The following is a 25153-nucleotide window of genomic DNA, read 5'->3' on the forward strand; positions in this document are numbered from 1 at the left end:
TTGAATGCACAAGAAAACGAAGGTATGTTAAAAATGTAAATGCAATTAATATAAATTAAAGAGCTCTTGACATATCATCTGCATGCCTTCAGTTTTTCCTTATAATTAGTTGCTGGGTGTCTCACAATTTGATCTTTTTCTTGCCCTCTTCAAAACATGTAGTTTGGTGTAGTGCACATTAGCCCTCAGAATTGCTGGCCTCCTGACAGGCTAGCTGTTTGGATAGTCTGAGATTGCAGCAAAAAGTGGGTTACACGACAGCACAGCTTCACTGCTGGGGATGAAAAATCAATAATCCCAGAAAACAGCTCAGAGGGTAGGCTGGGCCAGCTGAGGACTATGTGAAGGCTCATTGGGACCCTCCGGAGACAAGTGGGGTACTGCAAAGGTGAGTGCCCTAGCGCCAGGGTCGTGAGCCCGGAGCCCTGGGGGGGAGGGCTGATAGGACATGCTGGATGAGTCATTCTCTCCACCCCAGGCACGTGCTGGTGGCAGCATCCACCCGGACCCCGCCTTCGCCCCGGCGCGGAAAGCGAGCGAGCGGCCCCAGACCCCCTGCGGCGCCCCCCCAACCAGGCCGCCTCCTCCGGGCGGGCGGGCACTGTCCTTGCCGCAGTCGACCGCTGGCGCAGTCCCCGCGCCGCAGTGCCGGGCGCTCATGGGGGGCGCCCACGGGCACCTGGGCCGTCTGCTCATCGGAGCCAACCGCCGCCCTCCCGCATTCCCACGGCGCCCCACGCCCGCGCGCCAGTCGCCAGTCGCCAGTGGAGCCACAAGGGCCTCGCCTAGAGGCACAGGAGGACTGGGCGGAGTGGGGCGGGTCGCGCCCACCGGCCGGCCCAGGGCACCTCGCGCGGGTGCACGCGCCGCAGCCCCACGGGGCGGGTGGGTGTGCTCGGGGCGCGCGCCGCCGCCGCCTCAGCCTGCTGCTCCGCCCGCGCCGCCTGCTGCCGGCGCTCGGCCCAGCACGCCTGCTCTCGGGCTGCCGTGGGCAGCTTGGGGCCAGTGGTGTAGAGTCCGCCGGCCCCCCAGAGCGGTGTCCCGCACCCGGACGGTCCCGGTAAGCGGGGGCGGGGGCGGCGGGGACCGGGCCTCACCTGAGGGGCGGGTCTGCGGCCGCGGACAGTCCTCCGGGGACTCTAAGGTGCTTGTGTGGGAGCTGCGTCCAAGGTGGCCCCCGAGTCGCCAGATGAACCCCAAGTGACTGCTGCCTCTACGCCTTGGGGGAGTCCCTGAGGTGCTGTGGGGAGCTGCCCCCATGAAGACTCCTTGTGGGAATGGACTCCTGGGGCGCTCTCTGCATTTGCTGCCATGGGGTGCCCCAGCGGTCTCAGAGAGCCTTTCTGTGTCACTGTGGGAGCAGGCACAAGGGTGGTCTCTGGAGATGGCTCAATGGAAGATCTCCTGGGAACATAGGGGAGCTGCAGGAGCCTCGAGGTGGTGGAGCCCCAAAGGAACCCCTAGAAAAGGAGGACCCGAGACTGCCCTGAAACTGTGGGAAGCAACCTCTGACTGGGGAGAGAGGGGATCCTGCCATGGGAACCATGAGTGACTTCCCACGGCTCCAAGGACTTTGGCCTCGACCTCCCTGTAGGGCTCCATGTACCCTCACTTGTGTCCCAGAGGTGGGGGCCTTCTGAGGCTGCAGCCTCTTTCCATTCCTCCTCTTTCCCCATTCGGATTTTTCTTCTCAGTGGTAGCCCAGTTGCTCCACGCTGCATTTTAGTGAAGGCAGAAACTGCTGCGAGAGCACAGGGCTCTAAGCCGGGGATGAGGACCAGTGAGGCCTCTAAAGCGAAGATAGATTTGAGCCCCTGGGTTTGACCGTCAAGAAGGAAGCAGTAAGATCAGGTGGAATAACTGACTTGGACAGGTCCTGGAGGAAAAGGCCTTTGAAGGAAGGAATAAAGGATATATAGGATTATAGAGCACCAGTGTGCTAGGCACGGTACTAGGAATGTTTAAACATCTCATATAACTCTTACAACAGCTTTGTGAAATTATCCCATTTTAAACATCGAGACTCAGAGAGGTTTAGCAATTTGCCCAAGGTCACAAAGCTGATAAAAGATATAATCATAAAATCTGTGTTTTAAATTCTATTTGGGAAAAAAGTGCTAAGGAGAGGCAGAAAAAGAATGGATATTTGTTAATAAGTTGCATTAAGGTGCCTGCCGAGCATAGAGCTTTGCAATGGTACATGCTCAGTAAATGTGATGATTAAATAAGTGGCTGAGAACAGTTTAACTGGAGATGAGATTGCTGCAGGAACTGATTTCCACAGAATCCCCAGATTTCAGGGTGTGGCTTCCTTCACAGACAGTCCCACTGTTATGATGCCTTGGAGTGGCTAATGATGCCTGGACCTAATTGAGGCCTCTGGGTGTGGTCTTTGAGGGGCTTACTCTGGGTATCTAGGGGGACCCTTCTGAGGATGGAGTGTCCCAAGGCCACCCTCCCTGCTGCAGAATACTTGAAGGAGAGAAAGGAGAGATGGGGTCACTTTTAGGAAGCACAATCCACACTGTCCTTGTGGCCCTCTGACTACATACACCGGTGGACAATGGTCCACAGATAGCACTCAGGACACTTTTGCCCAAGAGTGCCTCTGTGTGAGAAGGAAGAGGAGGGTGGGAAAGGTGCAGAGCCAAGGAAGGCTCACTGGGAGTCTATTAGGGGGAGCTCAAAGGGTCTGCGCCAGATATAGTGTTGCCCCTTGATGTTTTCTTTCCAGCTGAATCCCAAGAGTTCAACTTTGAACCCAAGGATGGATTCTGGTTTCTTGTCCAAAAATGGAATGGTGAGAGGGCCAAGCAATGATATTCATTACAGAGCCATTCTGAAAGGGTTTTTCTGCTCTCCTTCCCTGCTTTCTTTCATATAGCCAACCCTAGTTAAATCCTCCTTGAATAGAAGCGGCTTCCTTTGGCTCCTGGAATTACATAGTGAGAAGAGAGACCAAGCTAGTGACAAAACAGAACAACCTAGTTTACCAGTTGTTAGATTTTTTTTTTTAACTCAGTGATGCTACCTTGTGCACAACTCAATGGAGTAAACTCTGACAAAGGTTTATGTTGGTTAGGATCCCCCATTGTAAAGTTGTCTATAATCCTCTTTCAGTTCAAACCCATCTCATCAGCTTAACAAAATAAATAGGTATGCATATTTTTAAGGAAAGTCAGAGGAACCAAACCTGAAAATATGATATTTGTTCCAGTTCATCAATTTGTCACTGAGGTTTTATTCTTAAATTGGTCTTCTTGTTGAGGGTGCTTAGTATCACACCCACTCATGACCCTGGAAAAAATCACTAAATAGATCCAAGTTCTCCCCTAATCCTGGACCTTGGATATCACCTTCCCCATATCCAGCATTGGGTAAAAATTAAGATTTCAAAAATCCTAAGAATACTGCCTAACTCTCTCTAGTCACAGCATGAGTCTGCAAATCAAATCATTCCAGAATGTGTATGAAAGATGTCACCAGGTGGCCTTAATCTTCTCAAAAAATGCTCTCTCCAAAGGAATATAAAAGGGGAGAGAATGGCTCACCCAGTTTCATTTGAGTGTACCCAAATGTGTCTGGATTTTACTGTCTGGATTTCTCAACCTTTGATCTTTCACATATTCTCCAATTTTCTAAGTGTCTTCTTATAACATTTGCCATTCCTCTTCCTCAGACATGGATAGTAAGACCTTCCCAGGCCTATTCCCCCCACTTCTTGCAATTTTTTCCACTACACCTGTTCCTAAGTGGATCACATTCGTGCAAATATAGTTTCCTTCTCTTTAGCTACAGAGTCTATTATCTTTTAGTCCCACACGCTTCTCCCCAGCAGTGCTGCTTGGCTTCTGCTATCTTCATGTCCCAAAATGATTTATTCATTTCTGATGGGAATATCATTATCCATTCCACCCCTCAATCTTAATGACCAGATTTTGACAGGAATTGCTTACCAGCTTTGGACCAAGAAACCAAGACCATCAGTGTCTAGCTGGAGACATGATGATTTTTTCCATTAGCACCGCTCCCCCTCAAGCTCACCCGCTTCCAGCAATCCCCTCAGAGACCCACTTACATTTACTAAGTGCTGCTTACTTGCCAGGCACTATGCTAGATAAATATGAGAGTTTCTTGCCCTTGAGGAGTTCATGTAGAATCAGTCTGCATTTCTCTAATCATTCACTATAAAAAGTAGGAAAAGTAAGGGGGAAATTACAGCATTACAGAATATCCACAGGAACCAATGTAGAGTATGCCTTTTCCCAAGCATCACTGAAACTCAACTGCTGTGCTGTGCCTCCTCTGGCAGCCACATTCAGCCCTCCTGCCAGTGCCCTACCAAAATTACTTTTGCCCATATACTCTGAGTGTAAACTGGCCACATTTTTGCCTTCCTATGATAATGGTGACAGAACCATTTATTTGGATAGCATGTTACAGTTTATGAAGCCCTTTTAGATGTATGATGGCTGTTTGGTTTTGAGAAATGCTTCATCTTACTGGGGTCCTCTCACTAAAACAGAACTGTGTGGGCTAACTGGATCACTCTCTTTTTGTATGTTTGTTTTTTGAGACTTAGGAGTCTCCCAGAGGGAAAGCCCCAGTGATTCACTACAGTTACCACCTACCAGCTCTTAGGTTGTGAAGGAGTTTCCTGTTGGGTCCTAAGACCAAGTAATGCACTCATTGGTCAGCCCTGGAACTTATCAGGGGAGTCCCTCTTCCTGGCCTCAGCAAATCCAATTCTCTGGGGTTTTCTTCCTCCCTGAAATTCAAATACATATTCTCTTCTAACAAATATTTTAAGCATGGTATCTTGAACCAGTTATTCGGGATGATGCTAATTCTTATGTGAAGACACATTTCCTTGCCTATTTCTATCTAGCACCCAGGCTAGCTTCATACCATCTAAGTCATGATGGAGTCCCCATATAGCTCCGTGCCTTGGCGTGTGCTATTACCTCTTCCTGGAATGCTTTTTTTTCTTATCCTCTGGTATAACTCCTACTCATATTCAAAATTTAGCTCAAGCAACACCTTTTTTTTTTCAATCCTACACTTATGCCCCCTGAACACGCACATACTCACTGCATTCTCACAGGCTGAAGGAGGTTCCATTTGTTCATTCTACCATCAGTTATTAAGCACCTGATTTGTGCCCGATGCATAGTAGGCTGCACTCAGCAAATGTTTGCAGAATCAGCAAATAGTAAACGGTGATAATTAAGGTGTAATAATTGCATTACATGGAGCTGAATCTGTGTTTCAGGGAACCAGAGCAAAAAACAGGGAGTGCCTCTCCATCTTGCTGAAAAGCTCTGCTTGCTAAGTGCAGTCTCACCAGCCAATCACTGATAGTGTGATGTTCCTGAATTGTGGCTCCCTCTTTGGGAAGTCAGCACTGTGGCTTTTAATGAAGACTCAGGCCCTAAGAGGCTAAGATCATGCCATAATTTTGCTCTCATATATATTAGAACTTTGTGAGCTTTCAGTAAATATTAAACAGTAGCAGGATGCCTAGTAGTCTTGAGCTGAGGCCAGAAAGATATTTTTACTGTCTTTAGCCTTTCTGCTCCTTGGAAACCCCAGAAAAGCCCCATGTAGTTGTGAATGTATCAGCCTGAATAAATAGGGTGAATGGAGAGAGATGGGGAGGTACCAGGTATACCCTTTCAGGGTCTACAAACACGAATACTGGATTGTAGGCTACTGCCAGGTGACAGAATGGCTGAGTAGGAACAGGCTCCAAGAGCACTGTACTGGGGCACTGAATTCCTAAAGCAACAGCCAGTCACCGGAGAACAATCAGGGCTTGGATTTCCTCAAAGACCAGCAAGAGAACTCTTTTTGATTTTGTTGTTGTTGTTGTTGTTAAAAATCTTGGGGTTGATGCTGATGTTCACAGTGAGTTCAGGATTTAATGTGCTATGCATTCAGCAATTTTTTTTTTACAGACCCTGGTTCTGTTAATTTTCCATACTCTTGCAGCTGATCACCTTCTATGTTAGACATGTGGCTTTCCCTAAGGCTCTCAGTCCTTTGGGCACATGCTTCCAGAAGCCAATTGCTGACTGCCTTGAAATTTTTCCCTTGTATGTACAGATACTGCTCATGCTAAATTTCAAACCCAGGACAAAGGAAGTGCACTTTCAAACTTTCTACTTGCACCCTTAAGGCAACTACCCTCTTGTGGGCCCACCATAGACCACAGGACACAGCATAAATGCAGGGAACTATTGACTTTGGTAATACTGGCCTCTCTTTACCATTGTGATTGTAGAAACTGGCTAAATTGCAGAATTTCTTAGCTCCTTTCTGTAGCCAGAGAAAAAGCACCCTCATGTTCTCAACCCTGCTATCCCTGACTCATTGTCCAGGTGCCACCTCTTGGGAAATAGAGTAGAATAGATGTGATGATGTGAGCTGGTGACTGCATAATTTCTAGAATTGAGTTTTAAAGATTTGGTCAGATCAGTCTCTCCGGCCAATTTGATAAAGAGAAAAGACTGTGATCGTAAATAAGTGTTTTACGCTGCCCAGTCATCTCTGCATCATTCATTCAATGAAGATTTAAGAGACTAAAACCCTTAATGCTTAATGGAGAGGATGAAACCTGTATACAAAAGACACTTTAATTAAAAGTGAGTATCATATGCTCTGTGGAAGGCAGTAAGAACCATCTCTACTTTTCTCCCTCCTGATCTCAGTGAAACAGATTCCTTTCTCCACTTGCTCAACCCATTCTCTTTGGTTGCCTTTCCCTTTCCCCTCACTCAGAGGTTTTCTTGCCTTGTTCCTTCCTAGGGAAGCCCTAACCTCCAGGCAGCCACTTTTACTGCTTGTGAGCCTTTTAAACAGCCGCCATTCCCATACCAAGAATCAGATTGAACCAGTTACTCAGGAGACTGAGGCAGGAGAATCACTTGAGCCTAGGAGTTTGAGGCCAGCCTGTGAAACATAGTGAGACCCTAGAACCACCCTCAATCTGAAAACTTACATTTTAAAAAGAAAGAGAAAATCAGTAAGTGTACTTTATATTTAACAGGCTGCATGAGGAAATGCCTACCTGTTAGGACTGTTGCCCTTCAGGCTCTCCACAGCTCTGAATCTTTAGAGAGTGCTGGGAAATAGAGGTTCTCCAGCATCCTTCCCCTTCCTTATTTCTCTATCAGCTCCTGCTGCAGAGCAGCCTCTCCTCCTCTTACCCCCACCACTTTGCCCTTATAAATAATCCCGCTGAATTCTAAGCAGGTGCTCTGCAGAAAACGGGTGTGTCTTGTGAACATTCGAAGCTGCCCACATATGTCTTCCTGCCTGACGGGCACATCTAGGCAGGCTTCTCTTACCCAAGACAGATTCTACTTGTTGCTGTTTTCATTTCTTTCAGTTCATGAAGGTAGATGGCCCTATTCTACCTTCTTGTCTCACTGTTTTTTACCATCACCTGCTCCTCTCTCCTGAGTTTTTTTTTTCCCAAGCCTTCCCTAGATAACTACAAATATCCTGAAAGCCACATAATTATTGGGACAATATCTTTTTGGCCTCTTTTCATCGTTTTTAGGGAGGCAGAAACCCCCAGTCCCACCCACCAGCCAAAGAAGTAATTATTAGGTATAATTTGTGGGGTCTTTGCAACTTGATTTTCTTTTAGCTCTCTCCTTCTCCTAGGACTTCTTCCAGCACAGGAGAAGCCAGGTTTTTCTCCAGAGGCATTTGTTTTTACCTGGCACCAATCACTACCGCTTGTTTCTCTAAAAATTTGAGCTGATTTTGTTAATTTCTCAAACACCCCAGGTGTTTGAAATCATGGCTATTTCAGCACACACACTTTTAATCCAAGTGTCTTTTGTATACAGTTTTGATCCTCTCCATTAAGTGTCAAGAGTTTTAGACTCACTCTTAAAGCTGAATTCTGTTGTGTTCTCACAGTGGACTGTCAAAGTCAAAGCCATGCCAGTTCAGAGTGACTTGGTGGTCTTGTTTGGATTTTGATGGTTTACTTTGAATAGTTTTGCTTTGCACTTCTGCCCAGAAGATGGAACCATATCAGGGAAAGGAATGGCAGTGCTACCGGAGCCTGTGATCAGGACTGGAAAGTGTTTGTTTTGCTAGTAGATGTCAGCTTCAGTCTTCATAGAAATTGCTTTAAGGATAAACTCCCGAAACCATTACAATGACATAATTGGCCACGGAGATAGCTTCATAGCTATTTTTGGTATCCTTATAAAGAATCATGGTATCCGTACAGTTAATAACGGGTTATAGCAGATCTGCAGTGCGTTGGGAGATGTCTGTGGCTAATTTGCTGATTCACTGTTAATGAGTAAGTTCACTTATAGAGTAACCTCCTAACTGGCTGGTCTTTGTTCAATAACTTTTATTAAAACATCTGAAAAAGCCAAAAACAAATGCATACCATTGGATTTCCTCTAATGAGTTGTTCTTAAATATGTGAATTTAGTATGTTTTTTCCAAATCTCCAAATAAGTGTTTCTCGACTATTTTTTTTCCAGTGTATGCCTTCTTTCTGATAAAACGTAAAGGTCTCATGACTGTTCCCTAAAACTTCTGACATAACCCCTGGAAGGAAGCTGCCTCCAACTACTTGAGAGTCAGTACCTTCTGTGTAACCCTAAGAACCAAGAAGTTACTGTCAAACTCTACTGTTTTGTAGTCTATGTTACCAAAAACAAAAAGAGAGATAGTTTTTAGTATTTGTTTTCCAGATATAAATATATAATTGATAAGCTCTTGAACTTATTTCTCCCTCCGCCTGGTGTTTCTGATATATACCTCCCACCTGCCCCAGGATCCAGCCAATTCACCATTTGAGAATCATTGCTCTGGTTGTTGTGTTTTAAAAAATTAAATCAAGCTGGGAGCTCTGTCTGGAACCTGGAATCCTACCTACTTGGGAGGCTGAGGTGGGGGAATCACTTGAGCCCCAGAGTTATCAACAAGTCTGGGCAACAGAGCAAGACCCTGTCTCTTTAAAAATTTTTCATAAATTAACTGGCCAAGGTAGTGCACGACCTGTAGTCCCAGCTATGTGAGAGGATGGCTTGAGCACAAGAGTTTGAGACCAGCCTGGGTAATATAGCGAGCGAAACCCCCTCGCTCCTGTTTAAAAATAAATAATTAAATCATTTTTTCTCTTTTTCAACAGCATGAATGTATCACAAATTATTCAGTAATTTCCCTGTTGAGGTTGTTTCCACCTTTTTTATTTTTTAAGAGACAGGGTCTCACTGTGTTGCCCAGGTTTCAGTGCAGTGGCTATTCACAGGCACACTCATGCACACTACAGACCGAAACTCCTGGTGTCAAGCAATCCTCCTGCCTCAGCCTCCTGAGTAGCTGGGATTATAGGAGCAAGCCACCATGCCCAACTTGTTTCCATCTTTTTAGTCACTATAAAAAGAATGCCCTAATCAATCAATCAATACATACTTTTTTTTTTTTAATGAGATGAGGTCTTGCTGTGTTGCCCAGGCTGGTTTTGAATTCCTCGGCTCAAGCAGTCCTCCCACCTCAGCCGCTTAGGTACCTGGGTTTACAGGCACGTGCCACTATGCCTAGCTAATTTTTTTTTTTTTACATATGCCCACAGGTCAAAGAGCATCAGCCTCTTGGATACAAAATAGGTTTTCTTTAGCGAGAGGTGTATTAGTAGCTGTCCATCTCTGGTAGATCTTCCAACCACACAGACTCTTAAGAGAAGCTTAAGTAAACTGTTGATCTTGCACCACATCAGTTAAGGGAAGAGCTTTCCTTGTATCCTTCTCTTTTAGAAGTACATTCTTCAAACTGCAGATTTAAATCCATTAGTAGGTCATGAAATCATTTCAGAGAGTCACGATTAGGGTTGTTTTGATGAAATAGGATAGAAAATATCAGGGAGCATCACATGTAGTAGAGTATGATTGTTCCACAAAATTTTTACTTCCATTGCAGATCTATGATCACATATATCTACAGGGTTATCACAGAAAATATATTTCTTACTCTGGGTCGCAGCTGAAAACTTTTGAGAAACATATCTTTGGGTTTCTAAGGAAAAACCCAGTGGTTCTGGAAAATGTAATTGTTCATAATAAAAATACATATGAAGGATTATGTGTCAGTTTTGCATGTTCTCTCTTGGGGTGCCTCTCTCACTGTAAGTTGGGGAGTTGCATCCCATCCAGCCATCAAACACAGCTGTTGACCAGGAGGCATTCAAGCAGCATCTGGGGACTACAGGCCCACCCCTGTCACTTCAAGAACCCCCTGGATCCAAAGCCTCAGCAAAAACTTTAACATACACATAGTCTCCTCTCCATCCCCACCCCACCCTGACTAGATTCCTTCATTAGGTCATATGAAATTTAGAAGATGAAAAACAACATGAGCTTTCTAAATGCTTACGAGTATATGTTCCAAATACACTCATTAACAGCGAACTAAAGCCCAAAGCAACAAGGAACAGGTTCTGAATCACAGAACAGGGAACACAAACAAAAACAAGTCACCAAGTTGCCAACCCTAGGAATTGTTTTATTATCTGATTAATGTGCAATGTGGGGAAACTGGAAAATACAGATTAACAAAAAGATTAAAAATACATAAAGTATAAAATTTAGATCATAATATGAGCATTTTGTAACTTGCTTTATTTTTATGAATTTATTAGGGGATTAAAATATTTTCCTTTGAATTATAATTTATTATTTGTTATCCACTGAGGCATGAATACTCTAAATGACTTCCTGAATTTGCTCAATAAATCATCTCCTGTGCCACTGCCCTTTAAGGCAGTATTAAGTATTTAAAGACAATGTTCCTTAGTCATATACTTCAGTTTTACAAACATATTTACAAATGGAGTCGGGGAGGTGGTTCTTTCTTTTCATATCAATCAGTTTACAAATTTGAGAATACGGATTTTCTTGGTAGCAGTCACTACTGCAAGGCAAGCACCCGAGCAGGATAGCTGTTCCCACCACTGTGGCACGCACAAGCAGTGTTTCCAAAAGGAGGATGGAACTGTCATCAGATAGTACATGTATTAAGGTTTCATTTTTAAAAGCAAAAAGGATTATCCACAATTAATTAGCTAATTGGAAAATATTAAGAATCTATTCTGTTAGATGCTTAATAGACACATTGCTAGGCAGTGGAGATAAGGACTGTGTGGGATAAAACAGTCTAATAGGGGAAACTGACATTGATCAGGTAATCATCCTATTGAATGTCTAATGACAAGGATAAGTGCCCAGAGCAGAAGGGCATGATGCTGTTAGCACTCCAACCTAGACTGGAGTCAGCAGTGACTTCCCCGAGGAAATGAGACTTGAGCTAAGCTCTGATAGACAAATAGGCACTAGTCAGGTGGGGAGGAATGTTCAAAGTTCCCAAAAATAGTGGGAGCATAGCAAATAAAGACTGAAATGAGGCCATTGTGGTTGGGACACAGAGTAAAGAAGGGAGGCCAGACTGTGCAGGGTCTCACAGGCCACAATAAAGAGAGTGATTGTGGGGACGTCCTCCTGAAAGCTGTAGGAAGCACTAAAAGTTTTTAGCAGGGGATAACACAACACCTGAATGTCCCAGGGACATCTTTAGTTCAACATGTACAAAATCCAATTTAATTATCCCTCTTATTTCCCAGTTTCTGTAACTGGCACTGCCATTCTTCTAGTTAGTCCATTTAAAACTGCCCTTTTCCCCTTTATCTTTCATCCAATCAGTTATCAGTTGATTACTAGATTTCCCTAATTCTATTTCCACAGTAACAAATATGCTCAGTATTATTCCTGCTATCATCATTTCCATTTAAACCCTCTACCTCTTGCCTGGACTGTGATATAATAGTAACCTTTGAATTGGCCCTACTCCTCCTACCCGCTGCCACCTTTTTCCCCAAACAAACTGAGCATAACTGCCTGTGCATCCTTCAGGGTCCACTTGGACCACTAGTAGTGTGGTGGGTCTCACCTTCCTCTAGGTACTCTCAGCACTTTGACTTCTTCGGTTTCTAATATTAAGTACCTTGAGTGGTGAGACTGTTCTCCTGTCTTCCATTTCCTATGATGAGCAGTGAGTGCCTTGCACATAACACTGTTCAATAAGCCTTGATTAGAATGGATTGAGAGCAAGGCTAAAATGGACTCTGCTCCACTTTACTTAGAAAAAGCATTCCCCAGCTGACTTTCACCAAGTCTCCTCAGGCTAGGGAATAGCAGACCAGCTTTGCAATGTGCCATGTCATGCCTCACTGTCCAATGCCATACTCTGATACTGCAGAGAAGAGCAGGGATAATGTGACTTTTAAACCTGTAAAGGATATGGACCCTTCTTGGCAGAAAATATGAGAGTGACATTAGCGCAGCCTTAGAAGTGTGAGAGGTACCTTAGAGCTTCATAATAGGCCAGCGTCTGTGATAGATAAACAGACGTACAGAAAGGCACAGCTACTAATGAGAACGGGTAAAGGAGTGTTTGTGTGACCTTTACCACATGGATAGGGGTGGTGGAGTTTCCTTACTAATTCAGGAATCCTCTAAAACTAGGAGTTCATTGACTTAAAAAGTAGGCATTTGATGAGGATTAGCCCCAGATGGATTGTGCACGGCACTTACTGAAGGAGCTTTTCTTCTGTCAAAGGGCCTGATATGTGTTGCTGCCAGCTTGCTTTAAGCCTTGAGTCTTCTTGTAGGGTAGAAGAGAAACTTGGATTCTGAAGTCTCCAACCATTTCCAAGTAGCAGAGATGTAGGACCCCTGGACTAAGTTGGTTTTAGGACAGGAAGGGAGACAGAGATACCATTTCATGCAGCTAAAGTGCTTTCCAGTCTACGAAGCAATGTGAAGCCCATTTTCTTATGTTATCCTCATGACATCCCTGTGAAGTGGCCTGGGGAAATATCCCTCATTCCATAGATGGGAAAACCAAAGTTGCAAGGCCTGTCAAAAATCGAACCAAAGTCATCCAGGCAAGGTAGCAGGCCTGTGATCCCAGCTACTCAGGAGACTGAGCCAAGGGAATCACTAGAGCCCAGGAGTTCAAGAACAGCCTGGGCAACATAGCATTACCTCATCTCAAATAAACAAACAAACAAATAAAATTTAGGGAAGAAGTAGAACCAACATCTTGTGACTCCTTAATATATGCTCTCTCCACCCCCACCATGTTCTAGAAGAGGGAGAAACTATTTAACAGTTCTTGCCATTTAGGTTGAAACTGACTGGCCTGACATTCTCAGCCATTGGCTGAACCTGTGCCCTCTAATTTTTGTCCACAGAGCCATGGGGGTGTTGATGTCCAAGCGGCAGACAGTGGAGCAGGTGCAGAAGGTGAGTCTGGCTGTGTCTGCCTTCAAGGATGGGCTGCGGGACAGGCCTTCCATCCGACGCACAGGTGAGCTGCCGGGGTCCCGCCGTGGCACTGTAGAGGGCTCTGTCCAGGAGGTGCAGGAGGAGAAAGAAGCAGAAGCAGGAACTGCGGTGGTCCAGGAAGAGAGTAGTGCCGGCCGCGCAGCCTGGGAGAGGCTCCGAGATGGGCGTGGCGTGGAGCCTGAGGAGTTTGAGAGGGCTAGCCGGTTCACACCCCCTGCTTTCATCCGCCCTGTCCGGAAGCTGGATGATGACAAACCTCCAGAAATCTGCCTGGAGCCCAGAGAGCCTGTGAGTATCCAGTTAGGACAGGATCCTCAAGTCTTAGCCCATCAGGGAGCAGGACAGGGAGGCCTGGATATGTCTAAGGTGTTCCTCAAAACCAAAAAGATGGAGCTGAGTCCAAAACAATCTTGGTATTTCTTTTATAAGAATAAAATATTTGTTTTATCCTGGATTCATCTTAGTTAAAGGCTTGGGGCAATAGATGATAAAGAATGATGCTATGGTAGGTCTTCTGTCGACCCTCCCCCTCTCCTCCACTACCATGAGTTTTCAACCATGGATAGCACTACCCCCTGTAGGAGGCATTTGGAAATTTGGGAGGAGGTAGTTCGGGAAGGTCACAACACCAGGTGGCCACTAGTGTTTGGTACCAAGAAACACAGAGAAGATACATGTCCTGCAATGCCTGGAACAATCTCTCACAACAGATTGTTCTTTCTAAAAGTGCCAGTAGCTCCCTGTTCTTAAACATGTCACAAAGGCCTGAGCAGCTGGAAGAACCTCCTGGTTCTTGACCTCCAGAAAGAAAGCCTGAACAATGGATTCAGTTGAAGCCATTCCTCTAGGTTAATCTGGGAAGACTCAGCCCTATGCAGGTAGCTCTGTGCTTAGTGGCCTTGGAACCTTGCTGCCTGTGCTTACACATCCCCATTTCCTCCTGCCATCTTTCCGCAGGTTGTCAACGATGAGATGTGTGATGTTTGTGAGGTGTGGACAGCTGAGAGCCTCTTCCCGTGCAGAGTCTGCACCAGGGTTTTCCATGATGGCTGTCTGCGCCGTATGGGCTACATCCAAGGAGACAGTGCAGCAGAGGTGATGGAGATGGCCCACACGGAAACAGGCTGGAGCTGCCACTACTGTGTAAGTCTGGACTGCAGGGACAGCAGAGGACTTGGCACTTTTCCTGGAGGCCTGGTCTTAGAACACATGTTTTTAGGCAGTGACCTAAAGAATCTGCCAGTGGTACACACAAGAGACCTAGAGCTAGGACGGAGTTTCTTAACCTCAGTACATTTTGGGCTGGTTAGTTCTTTGTTTGGGGGCCAAGGACATTGTAGATGTTTAGCAGCATCCCTAGCCTCTACCCCGCTTGACACTGATAGCACACATCCCAATGTGAAGGTAGAAAAATCATCCGTAATAGAAAACCTCTGAGCTAGGAGATTGACTGGGGCCTAATTACTCAAAAGTAATTCTGCTTGGAGCAGCTCTTTCTCTAATATTCTATAGTTGTCATTCACTGTATCCATCTGAAAACTAACCTGAGATCATAACCAGCTTGCTTCCAATAGGTGTAGATTTCATCACAGGAAAACTTGCTAGGCCTGAGATCCTTACTTGGCCTGCCACCTGACTCTTAGAAGCATTTGTTCTTCCTCTTTGAAGTGGTTATTATGTGAATTAAATGACAAAGCTCTATTGATTCAGAACTTCGCAAATTATATATAAATGCCTTCTAACTTTTAATGAAGGACAGAGGCTAAGGTTTCCATTGAAAGCCAAATTTATATCCATTTCTCACTACACCTGAATAGAGTTCAAGTCTTGCCTTATTGATCTGTTGTCCTGCAGATATCATCATTATTTATTGATTTCAGAGTGAGGAGCACCTGCTGATCCCCCTTCCTGCTGCTTAGACGAAAGCAGAGATGTGCCACTTTCTAACAAATAACGCTTTCTCTGTGGCCTGTTATGGAACAGTTATTTTCAGCTGCTTAAACAGCTGTCCCCCTGGAGTGCACTGCAGCAGACCCTGCTCTACCAGCGACCTTCTCTAGTGCCTGTCATCCCCTCTGGATGCCAGCCTTTCATCTCAGCCACTCTGCTTTGAGGTGTGCTGCTGCTATAGGACGGGGTTGAAGGTGTCACCTCTCTAACCCCCCAGGAGCACATTGCTCCCTTCCCAGCTTCCTGACACAGTCTTACCATCATTGCCACCATGCTCTACTGGACTTTTTACAAAGCCTTCTTCCCTTCCAAGTACGTCTCCTTTCTTTCCTTCCCTTCTTCTTTTTATTTTTCTCTTTTTATGAGTCAGGGTCTCACTGTGTCACCCAGCTGACGTGCAGTTGTGCGATCATAACACTGCAGCCTCGAACCCCTAGACCTAAGCAATCCTCCTGCCTCAGCCTCCTGAGTAGCTGGGACCACAGGTGCAAGCCATTGCACTTGGCCCCACAGCCAAGCTTCTTAAAAGAATTCATCATCTTCTTAAATTCTTAAAAGAATTTCATCATCTCCTATGGCTCCTTGACCAACTATAATCTGACATCTGCATCCATCATCCTGCAGGGATGTCCCTTCCTAAGGTCACCAGTCACCTCCTAATTGTCAAGTCCACTGACCTTTTCTGAGGCATCTTCTTACTTGATCTCTCTGAAGTATTTATTACTTCTTTATTCCTCTCTCTTTTCCTTAGGATTTAAGGATTTTTATGGGAATTATTGCATAAGATATGGAGATGAGAGAAAATAGAAAGTCAATAAAATCCCACCTCAGTCGTGTAACCACCGTTAACGTTGCCTCCCACATTATGCAGCTGTCTTTGCTCGCTATCCAGGACCCTTTTCCCTACTGTTGCCTTCCAGCCTGCATCTCTGATCATTTTTCTCAATGCCCTTTGTTATTTTCTTGTCTCAGTCCTATGTTTCTCAGGGTTCTGTTGTTTAACACTCTTCTTTTCTCACTGTACCCTCTTTGGGTGACTTCATCTACAGCCACCATCTAAAGACTAATGACTCCTATATTTGTGTGTCCAGACCTAAATTTCCTGTCTCTTGCACTTATCCACCTTGATATCTCACAGGTACCTCACACTTATCATGCCAAAAAATGAGCTCATCTTTGCCCCCAAGTCTGCTCTTCCGCCACTCCTTATCTCTGTGAATAGTAATACCATGCCCCAGTTACCAATCCCAATTCATTCTCTCCCTCATGCCTCACATCCAGTGAGTCATCAGGTCTGGTTGATGCTGCCTCTAATATCTCTCAAACCTCTCTTCCTTTCTTCATTCTCATGTCTCAGTTTAGCCACTCATCATTTCTTGCCTGGACTGTTGCAGCAGCCTCCAGCTGCTCTCCACACCTCCAGACTCTGCCCCTCTAATCCATCTTCCACACAGCAGCCAGATATCTGACCATGGCACTCCCCACTTGAAAACCCTTTGGCGCCTCCTTTTGCCCTCAGAATAAAGGCCTAATTTAAGGGGCTCGATGAAGGGTATTGGAGGTACTTCATAGTATGCTCCCTCCTTCCCTCACACACACACTCACATGTACTCCAAACTCCAGCCGGCCACACTGAATGTCTCACAGTGTTAGACACTACTGAAGTGCCCAGTGTATACTAGGTGCTCAGCAGGCATTTATTGAAAGTATGGTTTGAAAGAAAAATACTATTATATATCAATTTTTAAAGTGTTATGGAAGGAAAAGAATGGTTTGAGTTCTTTATGAAATCCACATACGAATACTCATGAAATATCTGCTCTTGTACTTTGCTGATATTTTAGAGGAAGAAAGTAACCTTGTGCTAGAAAGGATCATTGACAGTTTAAAGACTGCATGGTAATGTCAACAAAATAAGGTATCGGTGCTCCTTTGGAATTAAAACTTCTGTGGCACCACAAAAAAACTCATTTGGCTTTAGGATATTTAGGCAAACTCATTTGTAATAATGGCATCTTTTCAATCCATTCTAGAGTTATTTAAAGTGATACAACCCACTTGGAGCAGAGCTAGGATTAAACTTTTTTTTAACTAAAATACATTCTTAGCACAGCCTAACACAGAAGCCAAGTCGATAAAAGGGATGAAGATGGAGCCACTCTGGTTGATGGAGATAGGGATTTACAACCTGCCCACTCACTAGTCCCCTTAATTCCCTGGAGCAGCTTCCTAAGGCACTTCCAAGAAATCCCTAGGTCAGCTCAGAGGATACATTGAAAACGACTGTTTTAGTAAAGGGACTCAGGGCTGGAGTCAGGATATCTGGGTTTGGGGAAGATTCTGCACCAGAGTAAAGACAACTCTGGCCAAGTTCTTTCCCCTCTCTGGAGCCTCAATCTCATTGATTGTGAATAGGAGGCTGGGATTAGATCTTGGAATTGCTTTCTAGTTTAAATTCTATTTCTATCCCTCTTGACTTTGGCCTTTCTTATGAGCCTGTGTGGCAACTCAGCTGTTCCTCACTTTCAGGACAACATCAACTTGCTGCTTACTGAGGAGGAAATGTACAGCCTCACGGAGACCTTTCAGCGGTGTAAAGTCATCCCTGGTAAGGTTGGGTGGTGCTGCTTGAATGGAGAGGGGTCGGGCAGATTACTCCTTCATGCTTACTTTTTTTTTTTTTTCTTTTGGTGACAGAGCCTTGTTCTGTTGCCAGGCGCCAGGCTGGAGTGCAGTGGTGCGATCTCGGCTCACTGCAACCTCCGCCTCGCAGGTTCAAGCAATTCTCCTGCCTCAGCCTCCTGAGTAGCTGGGACTACAGGTGTGCACCACCAGGCCCAGCTAATTTTTTTGTATTTTTCAGTACAGATGGGGTTTTACCATGTTGGCCAGGATGGTCTCGATCTCTTGACCTTGTAAGCTGCCTGCCTCAGCCTCCCAAAGTGCTGGGATTTCAGGCGTGAGCCATGGCAGCCGGCCTACTCCTTCATGCTTTCTAGGATGAACCATGAAAGGAGTATTCCATATTTAGTGGGTAGAGGGTAAATGGGTCCTTGTTCCTGAGTTGTTGGCCAGCAGAAGCACCCCCCCCATTACAGACTGGGTGACCCTGGCCATGGGAGGCAGAGACTCAGCAATAACTGTGGGTGTGGGGACCCCAAGGATGCCCTGGAGGTGGTGGAGATGCCCTGAGGCTGAGGAACGATGGGCATGGCCAGCATGGGGTGCCTCCCACAGATTGCTCCCTGACACTGGAGGACTTCCTGCGCTACCGCCACCAATCAGCAAAGCGGGGGGACCGTGACAGGGCCCTGAGTGAGGAGCAAGAAGAGCAGGCAGCCCGCCAGTTTGCTGCCTTGGACCCTGAACATCGAGGTCACATAGAGTGGCATGACTTCTTGTCCCATGAGTCCCTCTTACTGTTGCAGCAGTTGCGTCCCCAGGTGAGGGCCAGCTGGGGCAAATGTTCCTGGGATACTGGGTGAAAAGGGCCTGGGAGGCATGCTGGGCAGGTCGGGGGAGCACTGGGTCCTGTCTGAGCAGGGACTCGTATCAGAAATGGGCTCAGGTTCCATCCAGTGACTGAGGATCCAGTGCCCAGACTGAGGAAACTGCCTAAGGAAGACTGATTTGCCCTGGACCACACTGGAAATGTTGGTACTACCAGAAGGGCTCTGGACAACTTCTAAGGGGGATGACAAAGGTGGTAATGGAGGTAGGATTCTGTATGGCTTGGCAGTTTAAAAGATATTTTTACCTCTAAGATCTTGTCTCTTCTTCCCCAGAACTCTCTGTTGAGGCTTCTGACAGTGAAGGAGCGGGAACGAGCCCGAGCCACCTTCCTGGCACAGGGCAGTGGGAGCACCATCAGTGAGGCAGAGTGCCACCGGGCCCAGCACTCTTGGTTTTGCAAACGGTTCCCAGAGGCTCCCTCCTGCAGTGTCAGGTCTGCTCCTTACCAGTCCCAGGCCCCGCTGAGCCTCTCCTCCTCCCTTTTCCATGCCAGTGGCCCTTCTATACCTTTCTGCTCCCCCTGCCAACAGCTGGGAGAGGAGCCTCCTGTGCACTAGGTAGAGGATGGTGATGCCTACAGGCCAGGGCATAGGGCAGCCTCTACCTTCAAGTCGGTCTGGCTACATGTCAGAAAAGCCTGGATGAGCACATCCAGAGCCATGAGTTTACCAGAGTTTAGGAGGGGCCAAGCATTTCTCTATCGCACTCCTAACCATGTGTCCTCACACCCAGCAGCATCAGCCATGTGGGTCCCATCGCAGATAGCAGCCCAGCCAGCAGCAGCAGCAAGAGTCAGGACAAGAGCCTGCTGCCCACAGAGCAGGAGTCCAGGTAAGTGGGACCTCCTCACCTGGTCATTTGTACCCTCTGAACACCCCCCCAAGACACACAAGTAAGAGAGGGCATTACCCACTCCCACTCCAAAACAGCAAGTGCCCACCCATGAAATCAGGCTCTAAGAGTGCACATTCAACCCAAGCCTGTAGGGACAGCCAGCTGGTCTGTTGGCTTGGTAGCATAACCAGACATAACCAGGTCAAGCATGAGCCAAGGCTGCCCTGAGTTTTATGTAGCCCAAGCCACGCTGCCCCTGGGATCAGGGTTCACGCATCTTCAAACCAGCATCACGACTCTGTTCTTTGCTTCCACTGCAGATTTGTGGACTGGCCTACCTTCCTGCAAGAGAACGTCCTCTACATCCTGGCTGCTCGCCCCAACAGCGCAGCCATTCACCTGAAACCCCCAGGATAACATGGAGCAGAGAAGCTTGGTTTGAGGACAGTGACATCCTCTCCCCCTTTCCTTTCTCCCTTCCCCCACCAACCTCTGGCACTGAGACTCATGGGGTCGGGATACTGCCAGCGTCTTAATTTGTTACTAAGCTTTATGGCACTGAAATCACCATTCCCCTCACAACAGAGGCAGTGAATGCATTGCCACACAGAGAAGCCCTGGTAGCTCTGGCAGCATCCTCTCCTGGACTGCCCCTGCCCCACATCATAGATGGGACCTGCCACCACACGCATATGGGTGTGCACATACTGCCCAGCTGTCCATGCCTTCAGAAGCCTGGTTCTTTTTGGTTGAGAAAGGACCAAAGTCCCTTTGTGAAGGCCCTCGTATAGAGGAAGGGGTCTTTACTCATCCCTTCTATTGGCCAGTTCTGATTTCCAATAGACAAGTCTCTGACCAAGTGATTTTTAATAAGGGGGCATGTCAGACTCGTATGCCTGCCTGGAGATCCTGGAGATGCTAACAGGCCCCACACTCCCCACTGAAAATCCCTTCTGCTGTGAGCCACTGTTACTAGTAGGCATGCATTGTGTACCTCGGCTGTACTGAGTTGGGAAAATAGTTAAACATCACCACTGCAGTTCAGCCCTTTATTTATTTAAATTCCAATTCCTGGTGACAGAGAATGCAACTAGCCTGGGGAATCCTGACTGGAAGAGGGGGAGGCAGCCCTTCCCAGGGACCCAGGATTCTAGGAACCTCTCAGTGAGATCACTTGAGTCCACAAGTCTTTAGCAGGATAGTCAAAAATCAAGGTGAGCCTTCTTGGCCCCTATTTTCCAGATGGTAGTTCATGGCCCGGGCCAAGGGGGCCTGAATGGAACAAACACACTGGCGGGAGCCACAGCCCTCTGTGTTAGATGCTTCATCCAAGTCAGCGACCACAGAGACTGAGGAGAGCACACTCTGGAGGAAGAGGAGAGAATGGGGCTCATGCTTCCTCATTTCAGCTCAACTCACTGTAGACACCAGCCCAAGAAAGAGCAGCTCTGCAGAGCCCTGAACAGGGACTCTTTCAGCCATCCTGACAAAGAGGATAAGAGGCTGGGGTTTAAGAAGAGGCTCTGCAGAGAAGGTCCTGGGAAAGCCTTACAGAAGGAGAGGTTTCCCCTTCTCCCTGTCACTGAGACATGCACAGCCTGAGTGGCAGCTTCTCCTCGCTGCTCACCACAAGTCCTTCCTCACCAGGCTAGGGCCTGGGCCTGGCATGGGAGGCCTTCTGGGGCAATCAGAGGCTGCCACAAGAGCACCAGGCCTGACCTCCAAGCCCAGCAACCCCCATCTTCCTAAGTACTCATCAAATTCAAATTCTCCAGTCTGCATGTTATGGCTCGTCCTGGCCCTGGGGTCCAGGTTCTAGGCTTCTGTTTTCAACCTAATGACTTAGGCATAGCCAGATCTGACTACCAAGAGTTATTCAAAAGGGAGTGGAACACAGTCATGCAGAAGCAAACACATCTTTATTGCTCGAGGCCCTTGTGCTAAATCCGGTGCATACGGAAGAAAGCACACACCGCTCAGTGCTGAATGTTTCGAGGAAAGCAGGGAGCTGCAGCCAGGAGCTTGGTGAGAGCCCTGTGTAGTCTCCTCCTGTAGGAACTGCCTGAGCTGGAAGCAGGATGGTGAGCTGCTGGGGTTGGATTATTTGGGACTGAAATAAAGCAGACAGGAGACGGATCTGGGCTCAGGTGTGTGGCCCACAGCTTTGGGAAATACTCTTCAGCCATCCCCCAGGACTCATCCATAGAAGGGGCCATTATTCTGTCTAGTCAAAAAAAGAAAGTGCAGGACTCCAGGGCCCAAGAACTGTATCTGAAGCAGCCAGGCCTGGGGTTTTGCACTGAGAAGATTAAAGCACATTAAGCACAGGGGCTCTTACCCAGTCTCCTGGCAAATCATCTTCTGTGCCCGTGGCCTTGGGCTGCTCAATCTCACAGGGCATTGTGAGTAAAGACAAGCTCTGGGCTTTGAGAGCTGAACAGCATTTTTCTCCTGCCTCATCAGTCATAGGGACTGGAAGTCCATCTTGTTCTCTGATCCTTCACAGATCAAGGTGATGCCTACCTCTTTGGAGCTGCTGCCTCTAGCTCTCCGCTGGTGAGTGAGGAGAGTTGGTGGGCCAGGTCAGGCCTGCCATATTCCAGGGCCTGGCAAAGCACCCCCAGAGTTCTTCCACAACAGGTGCAGGCCCATTTGGGATCACCCTTCTCCTGTTCCAGAACAGCAGTCTTCCTGGGTGAGGGCCTGTAACAGAGATCCATGGGGCACTTCCCCAGCAAAGAATAGATTTCCCAGCCCACAAGAGTCCTAGGAAGCAGAAAAGCACAAAGGAGCAGCTGGCATCTTCTCCACAGGCATCTAGCTTTTTACCAAAGGGGAAGTGCCATTGCTCCCCAAGTCCAGAGTTGCAGAAGCCCCGCCCCAGCCTCCTGTCCAGAGTCTCCCTTTGCCATGTCCTAATTGCCAGAGCCTCTCTGTGATATGTATAGAGATGTTAAAAACGTTCAGAAACCTAGTGAAGCCCATTTCCTTTCCTTTCCAAGCTCTCCCATCACTGTGACTCTCTGAAATTCTGTCAAGTCCAAATATTAGCATCAGGCTCCAATAAGGGTATGAGAAAATATTTCAGTCTTTTCTTCTTGGCTACCCAAATTTACGATCAGTGTTTCCAACCAAGGAAGGCCTGGGTTACAGGCCTCTGTAGGCCACTTCTGATAGGCTCCTCTGAAGGCCACTTTCCCTAAGCATTTTTCACCTGGCATTCCTCTTCCCCATGTTCAGCTGTGAATGAAGAGGCAGCTGGATGATGCGGTGGAGCTGTGGGGTCCAAGGGTCACCTGAGGCAGTGGCCCTGGCCACGAGACCTCTCCAAGTCTGCCCCTTGGCTTCCTCTCCTGAGCCCAGCCTTCCCCAACAGAACACTTGAGCAAGGGCCCCTAGGGTGTCCCAGGGATGGAGCAGTCCCCTCACTCATAGGTACTGATCTAACCCTCAAGTGCCCCTCTTCATTTGAGGACAGCCACAGTAGAAACCATGAGGACATTGCCTCTTTCTGCCCTCAGTGCAAGCACCTGGGGCTAGCAGGGCAGATACCAGCCTTTCTGGCTCTACTGCTCCCTATGGGATGTCACTCTGACCTTGCTTAAGTGGCCAATTCTTAGGATCCCCTTATTTCTGTCACCATTATGAAAAGGACAGAATTAAACTGCCTGGGAAGAGGGCACCTCACTAGAGAGTGAGCCCCAGGGTTGTACCCAGGACTCATAGCCTAAAACACAACCTCAACCATTGCAGCTTTCACAGCTTCAGTCAGAGTGGTGCCAGGAAGCCCAAAAGCCAAGAGGGAAGATCAGCAGAAGCTGCCTGGCAGGGCCACCCCAAAGCCAAGAGAAACTTCAGGCAGGACTGAGAACTGGTAGCTGGCTCCAGTGATCCTGCAAGCATGTTCCCTTCAGACCGTCAGAGTGAAGACAGATAGACACATGACCCTAAAAGGCAGAAAAGTTCTGATGCCAGAACTTCGGGACATCCTGGCAGCACCTGTCACCACAGTCCCTTTTTAGACCTCCTCTATTTACAGTGAAATAAAATTCCTATTTTCTTTTTTATTTACTTTTTTTTTTTCCTTATTTCATGCTCTTATCTGAAAAATTGCTACTTTCTCCTACCACTTAGTTTGAATTTGCCCAGGATATCTCTCTGGGCCCCTGGCTGCAACCCAGACAATGGCAAGATCTCCTGGAGTGGGGGATATTCATGCATCGTGCCTGTTCCTGACGGCTCAGCCCTGGCATGGGGTGGGACTGGGCATTTTCTCTGCTGTTGCTTTTCTGCTGCCACTATTTTTGGCAACCTTGAACAGAAAATAAACAGATTACAGAATTTCTACTAGCACTAAGGAAAAGCTTTTTCCCTCTGGGCCACCTGCCCCAATGGCCCATGGAAAGGGGCTCAGCTCTGGTCTGGGCCAGTGACTAAGAAGCTCAGTCACCTTCCAGTTTCTATAGCACTGGGTAGGCATGACCACAGTTGAGAATATCAAGTTATAAGTAGCCAGGCATTTCCATAGCCATGGTGACACAAAGGCCTTCAAGATTAGCCTCCTGCCATCAAGGATTGGCCTGTGATCTGTATCCCAGCCAAACCCAAGCTTGTGAGAGGGACTCTGAGAACACTTGAGTAACACTGGGAAATCCAATGTGCTCTGGTCCTTCATGCCCTTCCCATGTGCTTTTCTGAAGAAGGTAACTTGACAGTCAGCTGAGGGGAACGTCCCCAAGCCCTGTCTCCCCATCTCTATAGCTGCATGCTCCTCTGTGCGACCCAGCCTTCACAGCACTCCAGAAGGAGCTGATGCCCTGAGGCTGGGCACAGTAGAAATTATAATAAAGCGATTGTGATGCTCTATCAGCTTCCTGTTTCTTGTTGTTTGGGGAACCTGCCATTTCTGTGTGGTTTCCCATCATTGACCAATTCCTGGGTCTGAGTATAAGAAAGGTGCAGCGCGGCCGCCAGAAAGGATACAACATGCTGTGACTCTTTCTAGAGCTCTCCTGGCCGTGACCTTCCCAAGAATCAAGAGATGGGTGCCGGTAGGGGCACCACACATACTAATACAGAGATATTGATATTTCTGTATCCAGCACAGATAAAACACTGAAGCAGGGAGCCAGAGCTTTCAGAGAAATTGAGGATGAGGTCATAAGGTCTCCAAGGCTGTCTGCTATGTGTTATCTCTCCCCCATGCCAGGCCCCAGGGCCAGTTTTAGACACTTCCCAGTTCCTCCTGAGCTAAAAGTAAGGATAACTCATTGGCTGTTTTATTCTGGTCTGAGTGTTTCCTCCCCATTTTGACAAATTGCTTTAATGTAATATCATAGGGTTGGGAAAACTAAGATTGGAGATGCACTCAGAGGACTATGGGATCCCCTTCATCCCTTTTATCTGGTCAGAAGAGAGCCAACACCTGTAGGTGAGAAAGCATCTCTAGGCTGTGGATCAGAAGCTGATATTCTACC

General features: G+C 47.1%; 1 protein-coding gene across 4 annotated transcripts; it reads left to right on the forward strand.

The window, feature by feature from the left end:
* The first annotated feature begins 229 nt into the window (after window positions 1-229).
* On the forward strand, window positions 230-24540 carry PHF24 (PHD finger protein 24). 4 transcript variants are annotated; one of them, XM_035250941.3, is made up of 8 exons: window positions 230-388; window positions 13286-13667; window positions 14337-14522; window positions 17859-17937; window positions 18567-18772; window positions 19115-19275; window positions 19575-19673; window positions 19997-24540. In XM_035250941.3, the coding sequence occupies exons 2-8, from the start codon at window positions 13290-13292 to the stop codon at window positions 20091-20093; spliced, it is 1206 nt and encodes a 401-aa protein (XP_035106832.1). In that variant the 5' UTR covers window positions 230-388; window positions 13286-13289; the 3' UTR covers window positions 20094-24540. The 4 variants fall into 4 exon arrangements, with proteins under 4 accessions (XP_035106832.1, XP_035106848.1, XP_078227198.1 ...); XM_035250957.3 differs by having other exon boundaries at window positions 19578-19673; XM_078371072.1 differs by lacking the exon at window positions 230-388 and adding an exon at window positions 750-1060.
* Window positions 24541-25153: the final 613 nt, after the last annotated feature.

The sequence above is a fragment of the Callithrix jacchus genome, chromosome 1 (genome assembly GCF_049354715.1).
Source record: "Callithrix jacchus isolate 240 chromosome 1, calJac240_pri, whole genome shotgun sequence".
Classification (NCBI taxonomy): Eukaryota; Metazoa; Chordata; class Mammalia; order Primates; family Cebidae; genus Callithrix; species Callithrix jacchus.

Excerpts from the sequence above, each read along its gene's own strand:
- PHF24 (XM_035250941.3), top strand. The coding sequence starts at position 13,290 with ATGGGGGTGTTGATGTCCAAGCGGCAGACAGTGGAGCAGGTGCAGAAG. Across the intron at positions 14,523-17,858 it reads GCTGGAGCTGCCACTACTGT|GACAACATCAACTTGCTGCT; the intron begins GTAAGTCTGGAC and ends CCTCACTTTCAG. Across the intron at positions 18,773-19,114 it reads TGCAGCAGTTGCGTCCCCAG|AACTCTCTGTTGAGGCTTCT; the intron begins GTGAGGGCCAGC and ends CTTCTTCCCCAG.